The 12946-nt window shown below is 47.3% G+C and overlaps 1 protein-coding gene across 1 annotated transcript in view; it reads right to left on the bottom strand.

Moving 5' to 3' along the window:
• Positions 1-5985: 5985 nt before the first annotated feature.
• LOC102282210 (uncharacterized) overlaps positions 5986-12946 on the bottom strand; it is a 171090-nt gene continuing 164129 nt past the window's right edge. The window contains 2 exon segments of the mRNA XM_070375518.1: positions 5986-6226; positions 8595-8696. Of these exon segments, the coding sequence (XP_070231619.1) occupies positions 6173-6226; positions 8595-8696 (156 nt within the window). The 3' untranslated portion in view covers positions 5986-6172.

The raw sequence follows: 12946 nt of genomic DNA, 5'->3' as shown, positions 1-12946 counted from the left end.
CCAATGAATATTCAGGACTGATTTCCTTTAGGATGGACTAGTTGGATCTCCTTGCAGTCCAAGGGACTCTCAAGAGTCTTCTTCAACACCACAGTTCAAAAGCATCAATTCTTCAGCACTCAGCTTTCTTTACATTCCAACTCTCACATCTATACATGACTACTGGAAAAACCATAGCTTTGAGTATATGGACCTTTATCAGCAAAGCAACATTTCTGCTTTTTAATATGCTATCTAGGTTTGTCATAGCTTTTCTTCCAAGGAGCAAACATCTTTTAATTTCATGGCTGCAGTCACCATCTGCAGTGATTTTGGAGCCCAAAAAAATAGTCTGTCACTGTTTCCACTGTTTCCCCATCTATTTGCCATGAAGTGATAGGACCAGATACCATGATTTTAGTTTTTTGAATGTTGAGTTTTAAGCCAGCTTTTTCACTCTCCTCTTTCACTTTCATCAGGAGGCTTTTTAGCTCCTCTTCTCTTTCTGCCATAAGGGGGGTGTCATCTGCATATCTGAGGTTGTTGATATTTCTCCAGCAATCTTGATTCTAGCTTGTGCATTCCAGCCCAGCATTTCACATGATGTACTTCACATATAATTTAAGTAAGCAGGGTGACAATATACAGCCTTGAAGTACTTCTTTCCCGATTTTGAACCAGTCCATTGTTCTCTGTCCAGTTCTAACTGTTGCTTCTTGACCTGCATACAGATTTCTCAGGAGGAATAAGGTATGGTATTCTCATCTCTAAGAATTTCCCACAATTTGTTGTGATCCAAACAGTCAAAGGCCTTGGCGTAGTCAATGAAGCAGAAGTAGATGTTTTTCTGGAATAGAAAATAGAAAAAAAAACTAGAAAACTTTTTTCTATGATCCAACAGATGTTGGCTGTTGATCTCTGGTTCCTCTGTCTTTTCTAAATCCATCTTGAACTTCCAGAAGTTCTCAGTTCACAAGATAATTGAAGGCACCTCAGTCTTACATCTGGAGCCTGGGTGCAAGTAGGCTGAGAAAGGTAACTCTCTTTCCCATTAATCTTGGAGAGACAGAATTCCTAATGAAGAAAGTTCTTTAAACGTGGGAGAATTGTTCACAAGATGGTAGACAGCCACAAATGTGATAAATGTCCAGTGGAGTGTCTATAACTGTGGTGGGACTGAGAGTTAAGTGTTAGGAATTCAAACAGGGCTTCCAGTGGGAGCCCATGGTGTTGGGGAAAAGGACCCATTGGCCCAGACATCACGTTCATGAAGGGCTCTTCAACTTTGGATATTATCATCAAAGGAAGTTACACATGAAGGTCACAGAGAAACAGTGATGAAGTTCATTCTCCACCTTTAAACTTGTGAACCATGATTGGACCAGACTGCCTCAGGGACTCATGAATTCATTAATCTTACAAATTCTGTAAAGAGTTTGGAATTTGCACAGCATAATTATATTACTCTGTAATTTTGTCTGCTAAACTACTGGTTACATGCAACCACTTCAACAACAATTTTGTCATATTGATCTGTATTTCTGTATTGGGAGCATCTCAAAAAGGGGAAATAGCCAGAACCACATTCAAGAGGATCAGAACTCACAGATGGGAGGTTTGTGGGTTGTAGAGGGGGGGAAAAGAGGACCCAAAACTTGTCCCTGAAGGATGAGTGGGGGTCTGGTTATTGGAGGGGAAATGGGGGATGTCATGATTGGTAAGTATCCTTCCCAGAGCAAATCAAGTCTTTTTTTGTTTTTTAAACAAAGAGACAGCCATCCCTTTCCTTGTCCCAACTTTCCCTGAGAGGAAAGCCATTCCTGTGATGTGGGTGGTTAGTATATATCCCCACCGCTGCTATTGACTCTGCTCTGCAGGTCTGCAGGTCCCAGCTCAGGGTGGGATGTGTGGCTGGGGCTGAGTGGGCAGAGATCCTGGAGACACAGTTCTGCAGGTGATGTGGGATGGTGTGGATAAGGGACATTTTAGAGAATTGAGCAGAGGTTTTAATTGCAAACAGCGATGAGCTGTTTAATTTGCACCTTGAAAGGAATGGTAGAGGTGTTCTAATTAACCGAGACAGAGGTTATAAATTAGGACTTTCCAGAGAGGTCCTTGGTGGTCACATGTCAGGACTTTCTTGTGGGAAGGTTTGGGAAGCTGCCCAGAGAATGACATTTCAGGAGCCCTGGGGGTCTTGGTCAGAAGTCCATCCTCCTGCCAGCCCTGTGATGGACGGCATGGTGTTTCCATCAGAAACTCCAGAGTCTGTCAGTGCCCTGTGGTGGGGGTGAGGGGGTGGCAGACCTACGCTGGACTCTACACCCTCAGGTCAGAGGGGCCCTGTGCGAGATCTCTTGCTGAGGCAGTCTGAAGTTTCCTGCCCTAGAAACCCACCCCTCCTGATTCCTGTTAACAGCTTCAGGCTGCCCTGAGATTAGCTTCTCTGGCTCTTTCATCACCCATGCTGTGTTGTCGTGTCTACAGTGAGGTCACATTGCTTCCACCCTGAAGTGCCTCTCAGATCTCTGATTTTTAACCACACACATATAATTTGGCTAGTTATATGCCAGGCACTGTTAAATCTCTTTGCAGATAAAATACGTATTTGTTCTAAGTCACTTACATAGATTAAGTAAATCCTAACAAATTGTCAAAGAGGAATTATTAGCCCCAATTTACAGATGAATAAACTGAGGCACAGACGGGTTGTGATGACTTGCCTTAACCTCACAGAGCTAGGAAGAGACTGAGATGGGATGCAAACCCGGGCTACATGGCCAGTGCTTGGCTACTCAGCAACTTCACCCCCTGCTGTCCCAGTGAGGGCCTGCCATTCTCTGAGGTCTGGCTTCAGCAAGGTGCCTGAGCTGTTGCACGTGGCAGCCCTAGTTTTTGAATATTTGAAATTATGTGATGTAAATATATAAGGCCTCACTTCAAGTGTATTTTGAAATGTTGCAACCCTTCCATTTGAAAAAATGTGAAGGAAAAAAAAAAAAAAACTCCAAAATAAAAACCAGGACCTTTCCAACTTGGCAGGCCCCAGGACTTTCAAGATGTAGTGACACGATTTCCAAAGCCTCGTGGCACCAAGTGAGCCGATAAATAGGTAGCCTCCACCCTTTATCGTCCTGTGGGTATCACAGTATGGCTGCCATTCTTTGGAAGATCAGTGAGTGAATCCATTCCTAGAGCCCGATTATGTGATCAACCACTGTTGTTAGAACTGAAAATCTTTTTTATATCTGGTAACAATGCCATCCAAGTGTCAATTAGGTGGTGGAGCTGGCGGCAGTGTTCCCAAGATGGAGCCAACATCAATAGCTTTGTATTGAAAGTGAGAAGTACTAAAATGCCTCAAAGAGGGCTGAGCAAGCACTGTGATACACACTGCTGCCAATTTAGGAGCAAGCCCTTTGCAAGCCATCGGAAATGGCTTTTCCAACCGGAAAGTAGCAGTTAAAAGCCCAAAGCCTGCTTCTGTGGTGATAGATTTATGTACAGTAAGAAACATCCCTCCCACTCGACATGTACTTCTTTGGAAAGATTAATCTCATGTGAAGTGAATTTCAATTAAATGTGACTGCCCTGTGCTAAACTCCAACTGCTATTCCTCACCTTTTCTCTTCTTACTTTGGAGAGAATGGCTACCAGATTAGTTCTGCTAAAAGATGGATCTTGCCACTCTCCTACTCAGAAACCTCCTGTGGCTCCCACTGCCCAGTGAAATAGGTCTTGATATTCAAGCTAATCAGTGAGTGGGACTGAGTCTCCCCTGGGGAACAGAGGCTCCCGGGAGTCTCTGTACATCACACTCACACCAGTAGGGCCACACCATTGAGACCACCCCCATTCAGAACCTAATGGTCGAGTGAGGCATTTATGTATTGAGAGCGGAAGTCTGATGGGATCTCAGTTACCAGGGATGGGATGGGAATGCCTGGTGGCCCAACAGGTGTAGTGTTTGCTCAGTGCCTGCTGCTTAACAGATCTTTATTAAGCATTGGTGAGGTTTCCCAGGTGGTGCCAGCAGTAAAGAATCTGCCTCCCAATGCAGGAGAGTAAGGTTCAAGCCCTGGATCGGGAAGATCTCCTGGAGAAGGAAATGGCAACCCACTCCAGTATTCTTGCCTGAAAAGCTCCATGGACAGAGGAGCCTGGCAGGATAGTCCGTAGTGTCGCAAACTGAAGGACTGAACATTCATGCAACATTCATGTGATGAATGAATGGATGGTCTTTACAAGAATCTTGGTCTTTGAGTTCTATACCCTCAAGGACAAAGACCAAGGCTACAAATGTGAAGGGGTCTTTAGAGTCTTAGGCCATTCTGGACTTTCATGTCCTTGGTCTGGGTTAGGGAAATAACCTCAGTAATCAAAAAACAAACATTTCTTATGTTTTTCTAGGTCAGGGCTTCTCAATCTTGCCACTGTGGACACATTGGGCTTGGTAATTCTTCATTGTGGGGGCTTTCCTGGACATTGAAAGATATTTAGAGGCATCCCTGTCCACTTCCTTTGTGGCTCAGATGGTAAAGAATCTGCACGAAATGCAGGAGACCTGGGTTCGATCCCTGGGTTGGGATGATCCCCTGGAGAAGGAAATGGCAACCCACTCCAGTATTCTTGCCTGGAAAATCCCATGGACAGAGGAGCCTGGCAGGCTGCAGTCCACGGGGTCACAAAAGAGTCAGACCCGACTGAGTAACTAATACACACACACTGGCCTCTATCCAAATAGTTGCCAGCAGCACCCACAACCTAAGCTGTGAAATCAAGGATGTCTCCAGACATTACCAAATGCTCCTGAGTTGGGGTTGGATTACCCCCAGGTTAGAAACACCCAGTTCGGGCAGTGATTCTCAATTCCAGTGGCATACTAATATCACCTGGGGAGCTTGAAAAAAAAAAATACTGATGCCTGGGTCTCACCTGGAGACATTCTGATGTAGTTGGTTCTGGAGAGTGGCTTGGGGATGGGAAATTTTCAAAGCTTCTTAGGTGGGTGTAAGGTTTAGCCCAGTCTGAGAGCCACTGGTCTAGTGCTGGGCAGTCCACAAGTTTTACATGCATGATAAGCTTCATGACCTTCCTGTGCAGGAAGAGGGAGATTATTGTTGTGGGTTTCTGACTACAGAAGTGAGGTCCAGAGAGGTATGGTGGCCCTGTGAGTGGTGGTACTGGCATTCCAACTCAGCTCATCTGACTCCTAACACAGTGCTCCTCCCAAGGGGCAGGGCCCAGCCTGGGCTAGCTTGATGTTGAGGGTCATGAGTGAGTTTCTCCCTTCCCAGTGGTTCTTCCTATCCCTTAGCTCCCATTCCCTCACTGTTTCCCTGTTTCTTAATGCAAAGGTGCAGCTAACAGTCATTTACACTTTAGTGAGAACATGAGGCTGCTTTTTGTCTTCCAGGGGGATTTGCAAGTTATACCTCATCTCTAACAGTGAAGAAGATGGCTTTGCATTAGCCCACAGATGAGGTGGGGATGGTTTTGGGGTGGTGAGGAGTGTGTTTCTGACACCTCTAGAATCAAATCCAATTGGTAACAGCCTTTCATTAATGTTCACCTCATTCTAGCTTTGAGCTGAAAATCCTATCCAGCTCCATTTCATTTACAAATAATTTTTGGAGCGTCTCCTGTACACTTGTAAGTGCAGTCACGAAGTCACTGTTGGCTGGTTCTTATTCACAAGGCTATAAGTTCCCAGGCAAAGGGCATCCTGGCCTTCTTCCGTGGCACTCACTACACCTTGGCCCACACTGGACACGTGACATGGTAGGTATTTGGCACATAGACAGTTGAATGTCAAGCCACCCATCTCAAACCCAAGCCTATGCCCCAGGGAGAGACCACATAGGTTAACCTCAGGACTAAACCTGCAGGCATGTGGCTGAATTTTTCACTTCTGCTCTGGGCTGGCATTAAGAGAAGCCAGCTTCAGAAGCCTTCAGAGAAAATGTGAGCACAGTGGGGTTTTGAAGCTTCCCCAAAACAGACATCTCAAGCAGAAACCACTTTTATTGGGATGGCTTCGTTTGAAGAAAAGGAAAAGAGACAATACCAAGAGACAGACTCTGCTAACAGGCGGGGGTAGCCAAGCATCTCTGCCCCATGCTGTGCAGAAAGGGGGGGACCCCGGTGCCCCCGTCATGTCACTCATTCCTAGAGACCAAGATCTGCTCAAGCTTCAATTCACCTTTTTGAATACTTGCTTGCAGACCACACCCTCCACTCTCATCTCCTGAAACAAAAACAGATTCTTGTTATTGGCCAAAGCAAGGTCACACTTGAGGCTCAGCATGTCCAGGGGCAGGAACTCTGAAAATACTCTGTGACTGCTATTTTTTCCTCATGAGTTGGTCTGAATGAGACAATTCCTTGAAGAGTTAGATGACCTGGGTCAGGGGACATCAGTTTTGGCTATGCCCTCTAGATAGAGCTGGCTGGAGACAGATGTGGCTCAGAGCTGATCAACAGGACCCTCGGATGCCTCCTTCCTCCTACTACCCTCCAGGAGCCAAAAGGCTTTAAAAACACCAGGTCTGAGCCCAGGTCAGAGACTGTGCACAGATTTGAAAGAAATCAGGGCCAGAAGCAAGGCTTAACCCCTAAAGGGCTCAACAGGTCACTGAGACCAGGGTTGCAAACTGGCATGGTGGTTCCAAGCTCCAGCTGCACACTGGAGTTACCTGGGGAGTTTGAAAAATGCCTGGGTCCCAGGTTAGACTGGTTATATCAGCATTTCAGTGGGTGGAGTCCTGGAATTGCTATATTAAAAGCTCCCAGGTTGTACTAAAATGCAGCAGGGCAGCCCCTGCTGAATGTCGCCAGAGAGAACGACAGCACAGTGTTTCTACACTTTCCAAGGTTGTTTTTTTTTTTTTTTTGATAGGAGGCTGGAAACTTGAATATTTATGTAACATCTCCTAATTTTTAAGTTGTTAGCTGAAAAAGTGTAAGGCCCATGGATGGCCAAATAAAAGATACCTGTGGTCCCTACTTTGTAACCTCTGGCAAAAAGTCATGGAACTTTTGAGCTGAAAGGGCTAATGAAGATCACATAACCCACCCTGGTTGCTCTGCAGCTGGGGAAGTGGAGGCTCAAGGAGACTGGTTCAAGGTCAGGCACTGCAGCCCAGGCTGTAAGCTGCCTCTGAATATGATGACCTGGTGCCTCTTCTTAGTGCACACATGTCCTGAAGCTCCTACAGACCCTGATCTCGGCAGAAGCCCTTTGTGGTAGGATGGTGTTTTCCAGATGAGGTTGACAGAAAGAAAGCACCTCCCAAAAGTACCTGGTGAGTCAGAATAGAACCCTGGTCACCTGTACGTGGCTCCTTTCTCGGAACACAGAGTTCCAAGGGAGCAGGAGTGATGCGAGGTCTCTGCTCAGAGGGTAGGTGGTATTTTAGACTCCCAGGGGCTAAGGCACCTACTCTGGATATGGATGTGCTTTTTCCCGATAATGATAGCATAGACGTGGCTTTAACCAGCGGTCCCAGGCTGGAGGACAGGGTGAGGGAGGGGCCCACACCTGAGCCAAGAAAGGCTTCTCCTCTCCTGACCCAGACTATTGAGACTGTGAGCAGATAGGGTAGGGGGTCCTTGGACATAAAAGAAACCATTTTTGACTGAAGCCACTTTGTGATCTAATGCCTGCCCTCGAACAGGTCTGAGTAAGTAATGATCTTAAGGGAAGTGAAGAAATGCAGGAATCAGGGAAAAGCAGTCAAGGAACTGTGATAAAACAGGGGCTGAGTTTCTTCTCAAGGGATACACATGACAATCTCTGGGTTCTGAAGGAACTAAAGCCCCCACTGAGGTGAATGATGGACATTTTCTGACCCTTGTGACTTCCATCAATTAAAGCTTGGACTCTGTTGACCTTTGCCCCATCTCAATGCTGAATTCTCCTCTGCTCAAGGCCCTTCATGAATACATATGAGCCCTTGGCTTAAAATTTCCCCAATTTTGGTGTTTGGAAAGACATGGCTTTCAGAAAAATGCCCAGTGTTCTTCTTACTTGCTGCAAGTAATAAATGCTTCCTTCTCCCAATCTGTGGCTTGGTTGTATCTTTGGGCTTGACACCCACCAAGAGGTGAACCTAGTTTTAGAGTAACAAGATCATGTCTTGAGAAGCTTAGAGAAGTCACCCTGGTTCTGGCTAGCCACAATTTGGCATGGTGAAAACGGGTATCATTTGGGAGCACATGTAAGTTCTGTCATCTTCTAGCTGTGTTACTGGGATGTGAGCCTCCACGTCTTCTCCAAAATAAGAACCATAACAGTACCTGGCCATATGGTTGATGAGACAATGGAAAAGAGATATGGAATGCTAAAGAGCTTGGGTCCACATCTGATGGTTAGCAGATGCATGTCCTCACCTCCCTCTGGTTGGACAATTGGGTCAGCCCAGACCTTAAACACATTGCTCTGTTCTTAAAATCACTCAAGCATCTTCTCCAGGGCCTTGGAAGAGAAGTGTCAGAGCAAAGCCAAGGCCCAGACATGGTGCATTCTTCCAAAGTCCACCCAGGCCCCAACATGACCAGGACCTGTGGGGTCCAGCGTGGCTTACCCACCCACCTTCCCAACCTCCAGAACCTACCAGGTGCAGCTCGTCACCCTCAATCCACTGGGTCCAGCCACGTCCCTCCTTCTCGCCCTTCTGTACACACTCGAGCTTGTCCCCATCCCAGCTCACCGTGGTCTACCGAGGCAAAAAATACAGTTGTTATTCTGGAGCCAGCAGCCCCTGGGCTTTGGGGTAGGGGCAGCCCCAACCTTGAGAATCCAGGGTGTGCTCAAGTCAGTTTCATTAGAGAAATCTACAGCCTTGTGCTCTTTGCCCATCACATGCAAATCAGTTTTAAAATTTACAAAAACCTTCATAAATGTAAATGGGTAATTAGGAGAGAAAAAGTCACTGGGGTGGGGCTGACAGTGCAAAGGCTGAGAATGGGGCTGGGGCGGGCACGGATGTGGAGCATGCTCAGGAAGCTCCTCAAGACGGTTCCGTGTCCGGTTCCAGGTTCCAGGGGACCGCGGTGGGGAAAGAGGAGGAAGCAACTTGTCTGCCCTTCCGGTCAGGCCGCCACCCCCTACCCCCTGCCCCACCTTTGAGCTCTCACATCTTCCCTGAGCCTTGTGTGCCACCACAGGTACTGGGTGTGCTGATGGCCAGACAGACAGCAGGAGGAGGCCCAGTCTCTGCACCTGGACCTACCCAGAAATACAGAGCTGGGAGTGCTGGAATTTAGACGGGAGACAGCCCAGAAGCCCATGGGCTAGACTGGGACCTGTGTGCAGTGGGCTTATCCTGTATCTGCAGCTGCCCACCTCTGGTCCATTGAGCTCTGCCCTACCCCATGGAGAGGTTAGAACCCCATGCGTCCCTTCACTGTGAGGCTCTGAGCAAGTCCATCACTTCTCTGAGCCCCAGTGTCCTCATTTGTCATATGAGGCAGTTAGAGGCCATGAACTCAAGAAGCCTTGGCTTCACAGAGGTAAGCTTCTAGGATTCTTGTGTTCCTGCCCTGCTCAGCTGAGACGGTTAGCAATTGCCTGAAAAGGATTTAGGAGAGCAGGAGGAATCTGGGAAGTGGGTGTGGAGTGAGGGGTGCACTCCCTACAGGAGGACCACCTGCCCCTTCCTACTCCACCCCCCAGTCTCCAGCCTGGGTTTGCTGATCTCTAGTGCCCCCTACTGTTGGGATGAAGCCTGCCGTGAGAGGCGGGCACAAGGGGGACAGGTGGAGCCGGTGTGTCCCCAGCTCCGCCCAGGTATCAAGCTGCCCTCTGCTCCCGGAGCCCAGAGCAGGAGGGATATGGGAGGACTTGGGGTGAGAGCGACTTCTTTCCCTGGTCCAGAAATCACTCGGGGCACATGTCCAGCCCCAAGCCAGAGGGAAGGTCCCACCTCCAAGTCAGAGCAGAATGAAGTGAACGTCTGAGAAGGTGGGTGTAGGGTAAAGGCTACCAATGACCTCAAGCCACAGACAGGATGACCCTTTGCTGAGCGCCTTGTGCACACCCAGCCTGTGAAGGGAAGTGGGGACTGAAATCAACTTCAAGGAGCTCATAAGAACACTTGGCCTCCTCATCAACTGAGCTGCTCTTCATGTTTATTCAGAAGCCTCCCCTGCATACAGATGCATACAGAGGGCTCCAGATGCACCCAGAGGCCAAGAAAGAACCGTGATGCTCAGTTACAAGAAATACACGTCTGTCTCTACTGGAAACATTCGAGCCAAGGAGCGTATTCCTACCCTCCGTCCTATAAAATGCAAGAAATGCTCAAAAAAGATCACAGTAATAAAAATAATATTGTAATCTTGCTTCTTCAGAGATAATTACTCTAACATTTTGGTGCATTTCTGTCCAGTCCTTTTTTCTCTATGTATGAAAGTTGAAAGAATTAGTCGCTCAGTTGTGTTCCACTCTTTGCAACCCCATGGACTGTAACCTGCCAGGATCTCTATGTATAATGTTTTTGTTTTTAAAACAGTGGGCTTCCCAAGTGGTAAAGAACCCTCCTGCCAATGCAGGAGACATAAGATACAGAGACATAAGGTTCAGGGTTGCATCATATATGGTTTCGTACCTGTTTCTTCATTTAATAGAAGCAATTTTCCACTTTGACAAATATTCTCCATAAGCATTATTTTAATTGTTATGTAATATTTAGGAAATGGACACATAATTTGTAAGGCCCAGCCAGCAAAAAATGAAAATGAAGACTCCTTTATAAAAAATGATTAAGGATGGTAAAGGATGGTAAAGAACCTGCCTGCCAATGCAGATGTAAGATCCCTGGGTTGGGAATATCCCCTGGAGGAAGGCATGGCAACCCACTCCAGTATTCTTGCCTGGAGAATCCCCATGGGCAGAGGAGCCTGGCAGACTACAGTCCTGGGGTTGCAAAGAGTCGGACACAACTGAAGAGACTTAGCAAGCATGCAAGAATTTTAAGACAGTGACAGCAGAGCATTAAACCAAGGGAGGGGCCCTTCTGGGAACAGAAGCCTGTGGAGCTCCCCTGATTGCAGGCCCATGGAAGGCAGTCCTGGCAGTATTTCCTTGTACATGCACCATTATTTAACCTGTTACCTATTCTTGGACATTTAGGTTATTTATAATTCTGTGCTACTATAAATAAGACTTCCGTACATAGTTTTGAACACAATGTTTTGTTAGAATAAATTCTGAGGCAAAAAGACTTGCATAAAAGAGTGAGCATACTTTTAGGGTTTTTGATATATATCACCACCTTGATCTCCAGAAGGCTCACACCTGCTTCCCTTCCAACATCAATGTCAGAGAACGAGCTTGAAAGAGATGTTCATTAATGGTAAAGCAGGCTTTGCTCCGGTGCTAACACGTTACCCTTTCCAGATCATTTGGCATCTTTTAACAGGGACCATTTGGATATAGATAATAAAAATACCTTATCAAAAGAATGATGGATGGTGCAATTTCAGGCTTCATGATAGACCTAGGGATTCAGGGAGTAGAAGGCTCTTGGAGTGTAGAGAACTCTTTGTTAGAGCCCTACAAATCAGACCCTCAAAGAGAAGGATCCCAAACACACAAATGCTATGTCAGTTTCCACAGGAGGTACTTTCTCAGCCTAGAATTCCTGTTGACTCTTGACCCTGGGTGAGTTAGGCAGAAAAGAGACCGGTTCTCGTCTATATTGAAGATACAGAGAGGCTGAGCTCAGAGAGGTTAGGTGATTTTCTCAGTGTCACCCAGCTAATGAGGAAAAGAACCTGGGCTGGAACATGGGCCTTACATGACGCAGTGCCTTCGTTTCCCAGCCCATGCAGGGCGCCCAGCAGATGTCTGGTAAATTTTGAGGGGCTGCAGAGAAAACATGGACATTATGCTAAGACTCTGAGCAGCCCCAGAAGGAACACTCTTCAGTTCAGCCCAACCATTGCTGGGTGTAGGTGCTGGGAGCCAGAGTTGGGTCCTGAAGACCCATGCCCCTAAGAGACCACCACAGAGAAGGAGGGACAGTGACATGCCAGGTGGTTATAGCTCAGTGTTATAGGCGCTGGCGTCAGGGGAAGCACAGAGGCAGGAGGGCCCTCATTCTCAAGGAAATATGACTAGCTTTCTAAAGTGGGAAGGCATTCCAAACAGAGTCAGTGCTGAAGGAGGGGGAGGTAGACAGGGTCATAACCCTGCACTATAACTGGGACTGTGGCCTGGTGCATGTCTTCAATGCCTCCTGACGCTGCCTTTGCCCTCACACAGCCCCATGGCTCTAGTCTGCTGGTGGAACACTCACCAAGGGGCCGGGGAGCCTGCTGGGCCGTCCTCTGGGTTAAAGAGGCTGGGAAGCTCAGCTCTTGGTATCTGTCTCCCTCCCATGCTGTATCAGGTTGACCCAGTATTGTCAGCAAAGAACACATTCCCTGGAGTCAACAGACCTGGACCCTCTGTCCCGAGCTGTGGGAATGACCTTGGGCAACAGGAGGAACCTCTCTGAGCCTCAGGCCCTCATCTACAAAAGAGGGATTCACAGTACCTTCTGTGGCACTGTTCCATCAGGATCCCCAGTGGGTCATATGACGTTCACACCCTTGGGAAGCCCCCTCCCACACTGATTCTGGCCTTGGTGGTGTGAGTTGCTTTGGCCAATGGGACAGCAGGAAGCACAATACAAACAGTGCTTTCAGAAGCCCGGGGGGCTCACTGGGGGCTCATCATCTCAGGATCCTCCCTCTTGGGATGGAGCTGTTGTGCTTTAAGGAAGTGCAGGCTATTCTACATGGCATCTGGTCCCATCACTTCATGGCAAATAGATGGGGAAACAGTGACAGACTTTATTTTCTTGTGCTCCAAAATCACTGTAGATGGTGACTGCAGCCATGAAATTAAAAGACACTTGCTCCTTGGAAGAAAAGTTATGACCAACCTAGACATATTAAAAAGCAGAGACATCACTTTGCC

Source organism: Bos mutus, chromosome 1, assembly GCF_027580195.1.
Source record: "Bos mutus isolate GX-2022 chromosome 1, NWIPB_WYAK_1.1, whole genome shotgun sequence".
NCBI lineage: Eukaryota > Metazoa > Chordata > Mammalia > Artiodactyla > Bovidae > Bos > Bos mutus.
The sequence above is the reverse complement of the archived record's forward strand: the minus strand, read 5'-3'. Positions and strand labels throughout refer to the sequence as shown.